This window comes from Sycon ciliatum, chromosome 5 (genome assembly GCF_964019385.1).
Source record: "Sycon ciliatum chromosome 5, ocSycCili1.1, whole genome shotgun sequence".
Classification (NCBI taxonomy): domain Eukaryota; kingdom Metazoa; phylum Porifera; class Calcarea; order Leucosolenida; family Sycettidae; genus Sycon; species Sycon ciliatum.
The window spans coordinates 6,625,445-6,633,074 of record NC_088647.1 but is presented as its reverse complement, the minus strand read 5'-3'; the positions used below and the strand labels follow the sequence as shown (position 1 = coordinate 6,633,074).

Below are 7,630 nucleotides of genomic sequence, written 5' to 3'. Positions count from 1 at the left end.
TGAATAAGCAGAAATATTCGTCTGGTATTTAATTTCTTCTTTTCGTCCAAGGAGCTTTTGGACTAAATTAAATGCCGGACTATTGTCGATTTGTCCAGCTTTTCAATACACTCTTATTATCCATGGACGAAATTTACAACCGGACGAATTCCCTTTCTTTGGAGATGGACGAAATTATTGACCGACGAAATGTTCTGCCTGTACAGTATGTGGTGCGTCCAGTACGTCTGCAGATCTCAAGCACCAGTACAACTCCTTACAGGGTTCTAGCCAAAGGGGGGGGGGGGGAAAGGGACGCAGAAAAAAAAAGGGGACGCAGCGACCCCCTACTCATTTTCCGATTTTCGTGTTTCCATGCAATTCAAAGAAAATGCAGTCGAAAGTCACTACTAGATGGTTCATAAAGGCACATTTGTCTCGGGTGAAGTCGGGGATTCGCCCCATACGTTGCATTTAGCGTGGCAAGACAATATAGGAAAGTGGAAAAAATGGGATACGGCGTAAGTGCTTCCCATGCCCCCCCCCCCTACTATTTTGACCTGGCTAGAAGTAGAACCCTGTGACAATATTAGACTATGTTAAGATGCTGCAGATCACACATACTACAAGTAGTACTTGAGTACAATTTGCACCACAGCCGGCTGACAAACAGGGGGAAAGAACACACGCAAAAGACAGGACAACGCGTGCCAAGATCATTACCTTCGGTAATTGCCAGGCACGACGATCTTCTTTGAAGCGACCGCCTTCATGACGCGGCTCAGCACCTCGTAAATAGGCCCATTCATCTGCTGAGTCAGCTTACCCTGGTACTGCTTCTCCAGCTCTTCTCTACAAAACGTAGAAAAAAAAGGACATACGGAAACGATTTAAGAGTAACTCTCCACCACTGTAACTAGATACTATATACAGTCAGAAAGTGCAACAACTAGGGACAAAACTGACAGAGTAGTGAGACATTCGACAGCCTGACACCTAGCTTCAACATCCTTTTCCTTTCTACATTTATTATTGGCTCAATAACCGAGTCTCTACAAAACGCATGAAAACACGCATGTACAAACACAAACACAGACACAGTGTCATATTGAGTCTTGTTGCTTGCTCCGTATCCAGGACGTAAAACAAGCTCTGTCAAAACGTCTCCAGCTGAGTCACATGGACAGGTGGGGCGAAGAAGCCCCCATGCCGACATGTGCATGCCATCCATGTGTACACAGCAATAGACAAAACACACACACACACACACACACACATGCCCATCGCGGAAGCGATGATAACGAACAGCTATGTTAGACATAACAACTTGTGCTGGGATTACACCATTCAACAGCTTGCAAGGCAAATGTGTGTATGTCGGAGTATGTGGTGTGGTGTGTGTGTCGAAAAAGACAAGAATGAAAAATAGGGATTCACACACCACCACCACCACCACCACCACCACCACCACGATACTATCACACGGAATACACATGCCTACAATAGTGCACTGCCAATGTATCACTGCACAAGTGCACTGACTTACGTGCTGCAGTGGCAGTGCAGTCAGGGTAGAGTAAACCAATACTAGTACTACAGTAAAACCTGGTTTAAGTGACCACCCCACGGCGCAAGCAAAAGCGGTCGTTAAAGCCAGGTGGTCTTTAGAACCAGGTCTCACAGTGCGCTAAACCCAGAGGACGCTTACACCAGGGTTTACTATAGTATGCTCTGTGTGCTTGTTGCCGTGCATCTTGTTGCCGTGCATCGTGATTGGCGTATAAGCTCATGGCCACATCTACACTCATCTGATGCCCCTTTTGAATCAGATAAGCCCATGGGCCTGTCCGCGGAATTCTTTGGTTGCTGTATGGAGAGGCACCACGTGCACTGGTTTGCCACTAAATACAACGTATCTACAATGTTGTCATTAAACATGACCTCTGTGTGAAACAGAAGTATGGCGGTACTAACAGCAATTGACGGTACACAACAAAAGCAATGCCACATTGCACGCATGATAAGAACAGGCACAGCGGCAGACTCACTCTGACAATGCCACCTCTGCTTCCATCGACTCTTCCTTGTTGAGGATGAGAATCAGAAAAGGGTAGCGCGTCTGGCCCTGCCTCATGGGAGGGTCCATAGCCACCTAGGCAAGAAACACGCATGCACACACACACAACAGTGGGAGGAGGAGATATTAGAGAACGACCGAGACAAATACGAATCACAGTCATGCCTTAGTGCAAACGCTGCAGTACTACCTGGAGCAAGTGTCACTTTCCTGTTGGTCGATCGCCCATGATACAGTGTGAACTCGAAGACACAACAGCCTTTCCCTCCTTTGCTGCTCCGATAATTACTCAACCCTATATTACTAGAATACATGATCCTCACACAAGACAAGATGCTTAAACAGCAGGCAGGCAGGCATCTGCAGAAACTCACCACAAAGTACATTTGTCGCATGTCGTTGTGAGGCAAGAGGAAGAGTCGCACGATGGACTGAAAGGGAACGGTGAAGTCGTACGACTTGCCATGCAGGAAGAGAAACCCTGGGTATACTTTCACTGTGTAGCGTCCACTATATCGGCAATGGCAGAGGGAAACGTGGGAAAAGGCAATGCAAAGCACAACAACAACTGAGCAACTAAATAAAGAGAAGGACTTTGTAGATTGCACACGACAACAGATTCACAAGGGCTGCCAATAACCCAAACTTTGCACACCATACTTTCTCTAATGAAAGCCCGGGCTACTTATTAGTTCAAGGACCACCTGCGCTAGAATTAGGGACTATGCGTTTATCTTTCAATGCTCCACTATCAGCCAACTTCCGTATCTAAACGTACAAAGAGAGAGAGAGAGAGAGGAACTGACCATATGAAGAATTTTCTAAAACCTACCTTGAAGTAAACTCAAAGAGATATTGTCAAGACTAATGTTTCACAATAACATAGCCACCAGAAAGGAAATACATGTAGATCAATAACGTGCATGACACAATGTACTCAAGTACTCCTATTTTACATTCAGTTAATGTACTGCTGAATAGTCCGGCAAATGTGACCCACGATACTACTAGAGATTGTACTCTTATTACTTCTCAAAAACCCTTGCCGGGTCACTACTATAGACCGGGCTTTATCAGAGAAACCGGTAACTACTAGTACATCTAGTGTCAACAAATACAATTATAAACAAACATAATACATGAATGTAGATACCGCCAAAACCCGAAGAAAAACAAAAAATGTGCATACACGCATACACACGCATATACACACACGCGCGCGCGCGCATGCACACACACACACACACACACACACACACACACCGCACTGAAAACGCCAAGCAGTGGCTTACCGAGGCACCAGGCATGACATTCCGTCAAACGTAATGAGCGCATCGCCAGACACACGAAGAATGTCGGCATGCGACGTGATTTTGGTGTGGAATTCCTGAGCCACAAAATAAGCAACGGATATGGCAAACGAAGCAGGAATTGCACTACTGTAGAGGGAAATAGTGTCAGCATGATAGCTATTACCAGGGCTACTTCCAAAACAATACAACCGGCAATGCAAGGGGGAAGACGGCTAGTTTAACATATGAACAAGCAGGTAGTAGCCGTCTTTGGGCTGACGGCGGGAAAACACGATTATACGCCGCATGCTTGGGGTCCGTACGCACAGCCAACACAGTACAGAGGTTCTGCATTTAGAATTTCCAAATATTTTCCGACTCGACTGCTTCTTTCCGTTCAATTATTTTCCCGAAAGTTCTACTGCTCCGCCGACTCTCGAAGCCAGAACTGCCGAAAAATATTCCGAAATTCAAAACGCAGAACCTCCCTGCCATCTGAGCAAGGTTTCACTAGTTTAACGAATCCGCAACTCGATGCACCATGTCAGTGTGCACTGCGGTACTCGCCACTGTAGTTAGCGAATTAAGAATACAGTACCAGTTCTACAGTCTGGGTGGGAGGGTAACAATGCACACCTTAGCAGCAGAGAAAGCATGGACGTCACCCCACCACTGAGTCAAGACCCTCACATCCTGGGCCTTTCAAACTCTCCTCTGGATGGCGTGGCACCCCAGGATCGAATGGACACGCGCACAAAAAACTCCAATCCAGGCTATCTGAATGCCTCGATAATGTGAGCCCAGAAGTCCTAGCGTTTTGCACACCACATTGCTGACCTGGCACCCAGCCCCCCCCCCCCCCCTTCTCCCCATTGGCTGTTGCCTGGCAACACTCAGATCATGTAAACTGTCTTGTAGTCACATGATATACCCCCAACTTAGCATGCAATGGTATTGTACCTTGGCTGCGTCTTTGTCGTCGGCGATGCCATCACCGACAGCGGACGTGAGAGACGGTGGCACGTAGAATCTCATTTCAGAGAGCTGAACGTCCGCTTCGTCGTTCGGATGGAACTCCAAGTGTACCTCGTTCTTGGTGATGGACGTCTGGCACACACTCTCCAGGGGCAACTCAAACGATGGCTTGTCGTCGATGACAAACTTCAACGATGAGCCTGCAGGTACATGCAAGCAGGGCCCCAAGCAAACAGGCAATGACATCATGCACGTCACTATGGAAAAACTGACCTACACACCTATCATCACCTAACATACAGTAGTACTATGATGGCGCACTATAGTCTGGTATGTGACCCTGTGGCATTGCCCATGCCTCCCACAACGCAGTACACGCACAACCCTACGGAACAACCGAGCTGCCAAGCTGGACAAGCAATGGAATGCATCCATGCTGAGTAAGAGAAGATGGGATTACTCATCACTCAATGGCTCTACATTCTGTCATCATATGCATTGTTCAAATATCAGCAATTTTAGCGCCATACACTACGCTGTAGTGCAGGAAACAATCAAATATCGAGATTCTGTGAAGAGACTGCAGAGTGCAAACACACATAGCAACACGGAGAAAAAGCATGATCAAGCCACGCTGGCGCGATGCCGTACCGCAAAAGTCGGTTTTCCCATAGCTAAGGCCGCGAACAGACCGCTCCACTACGCTCCACGGCAGCTTGTACCATTTGCTAATCTTGCCTTGTAACCGCTGGCTTTCCTGGGAAAGAAATACAGAATGAAAAAAACAAAAAACAAAGAACACCGCATGCACAGAAGACACACGGGCACAGATGCAAACACAGACACACACATACAGAAACACACACACACACGCACGCATATCAAGTCAGTCTCCAGAAAACAAGAATAAGAAACAGAAACCCGTAGTGTGTGCAAACAAGAGCAAAGCCCAAATCCCCGACACCGACACGGTCTACTATAGTCTATCATACAGTGGAATCAAGTGAAATCCAATCTCATGAATAAACCAGAATTGCATTCATTGCACAGGCCAGTGCTTATAATGCTAGGGTTACTTATTCCCCGGAGTTGCTATAATATTGGCAAGATCGGACTTTATGCGCCTCTCCTGTGTTTCTATTTGCAGTGCTGCCAAACCGTCCGATTTTTCGGACAGTGTCCGATTTTCGAAGGCTCTTCCGAAAACCGGTCCGAAAGGGAAACGTCCAAAAAACAGCCAAAATGTCGGAGATCATTACTTTCATATGCAGAAGTCCTGTACTTTCACTTTTCAGCACAACTGAAGGCACAAACCACTGTACATTTGCTTCTAAAAAGGCTAGCGCTTGGCTGTGGAAGTGCAAAGTAACATGCCTGGATCAGGCTTGATGGCATGTACACTGACAGTCTGTACAGAGTCAGTGTGCGACCACACTCATCATTACAAAATTCATGACAACTCCGGGGTTACCATGGCAACGAAGCGAATTTTCATGGTGTTTTAGGCGATATTTTGAATTCTCTGTAAAAAAATTGCTGCGGGGAAAAATTCGCACCATGTGGCCACTGGCCAGCCTTGACGGTGAAGGGTGTCCGATTTTGAGTGAAAATGATTTGGCATCACTGTATTTGCCTGCGTGGCACAATCAATGTACGAAAATTTACACATGAGAGTGTGTTGCCATAACCGTCATGCCACAAAGCGGAGAAGTTAACTGCTGGCCGTGTGTGCATGCAAATGCACACACGCACGCACATGCACATGCACATGTGCGCGCGCACACACACACACACATACACACACGCACGCACACACGCACGCATACACACATGCACACACACGCGCGCGCGCGCGCGCACACACACACGCACACACGGGACAGCGCGCCACGTACGGTCTCTTTGAAGCCCTGTAGCCGAGTGCAGGAGCCCGACTTGGCGACTAGTGACAGCTCCCAGCCCTTCGGCGCACGCGTCCAGTTGACTGACTTAAGCCCATCTGGGCTGAACTGTTCAATCTTGCCACTTCGGCTGGCCTTGAATGTGATCTTCTCTGGCTGCATGCGAAGACGGCCGTGGTTCTGGATAGGAAACACGGAAAGACGGGGTACAATGACGTTAACAGGCCGACTCAAATTCCAGGGGGCCTTGGTCACCTTAGACCGGTTTTCCATACTATACCCATGAAACTCTCATCCATGTGTACTTTATATTGGAAGGGTTCCTGCAAAAGGTCCTGACAAACGGATCTCTTTCGTAGGATTTTTATTCTTCCATTTGTAGACTTGGAAAAAAACTATGAAATTTATGAAATGAACATACTGCAAAGAGAATGAAGCAGTTCACGGTAGCAGAAGATATAGCTACTACAGCAGCAAGGCGGGAGGCGGCGAAATGGTGAGAAGCGTAGCACGTCACCAAGGGAAAACAAGCAGTGTACTATAGATTCACACGCTACGAAGAGCAGCAAGGTGTGACTTGAATAAAATATTTAAAAAAAGCAAGGTGTGTCTATAACCAAGCACAGCGGTGTAATGTTCTGCTTCTGCCTGCAAGGTTCAGCTGCTGAGTGTGAATATACACCGATTCTAACGCTTTCAAACAGCGATCAGAACACCCACATGAATCTACAGACTACTGCAAGTGAATGCAAAACAATAAAACAAAACCAATTAGCAGTAACTTCAGGACTGGGCACATGTCCTAAAAGTGCAAGGGATAAGTGATCAACCTTGCGAGTTTGAGTTGAAGCGTGCAGACTCACAACAAAATGACAAAGGAATAGAAAGCAAAGAAAAATAGCAAAACTACAAAACTACAGAGCGGTTCTGCACTACGTAAAGTTGAGCAACTTTACGCGAGTGGGCAGGAAAACCCATGAATTCGCGAGTTTGCACTCCACTGACGGAAAGTTGTCTAGGTAGAGTAGGTAAGTAGGGCTCCATAAGCGGCTTGGGGTACAAATTGATGACTCTCTCTCCCTGGGTCATACACTGTCGCGTTTGGTGTTGCCAAGGGTAGGTATGTGATTTGAAAACTCCTTCTGGCCAAACACGGATCTGCATGCAGTCTACGGAAGACTTTCCGTAGATCAACTACATTTTTTTACTAACGTAATTACTAATTACATTATCTGTCCCCCCTCCCCCCCCCCCCCCCCAGGAACTTGCGATTCCGCGGCCGCGTTGTTTTCCGCGATTTGAACAAAAGTCCACGATATCCGCGATATTTGAAAACCATCCACGTTATTGTAGAAAACTGTCCGTTGATACTTGAAAAGCACCACGATATTTCGAAAAGCAACCGC

The 7,630-nt window shown here is 46.9% G+C and overlaps 1 protein-coding gene across 1 annotated transcript in view; it reads right to left on the bottom strand.

Annotated features, from left to right (window-relative positions):
- Nucleotides 1–6,512, bottom strand: part of LOC135816554 (FACT complex subunit SSRP1-like) — an 8,127-nt gene extending 1,615 nt beyond the window's left edge. Inside the window, exons 1-7 of the mRNA XM_065329750.1 lie at nt 6,219–6,512; nt 4,975–5,080; nt 4,309–4,523; nt 3,349–3,443; nt 2,431–2,566; nt 2,028–2,131; nt 703–831 (exon numbers count right to left, since the gene is read on the bottom strand). Coding sequence (XP_065185822.1) covers nt 703–831; nt 2,028–2,131; nt 2,431–2,566; nt 3,349–3,443; nt 4,309–4,523; nt 4,975–5,080; nt 6,219–6,497 — 1,064 coding nt within the window. The 5' untranslated portion in view covers nt 6,498–6,512. The remainder of the gene's footprint in view (nt 1–702; nt 832–2,027; nt 2,132–2,430; nt 2,567–3,348; nt 3,444–4,308; nt 4,524–4,974; nt 5,081–6,218) is intronic.
- Nucleotides 6,513–7,630: the final 1,118 nt, after the last annotated feature.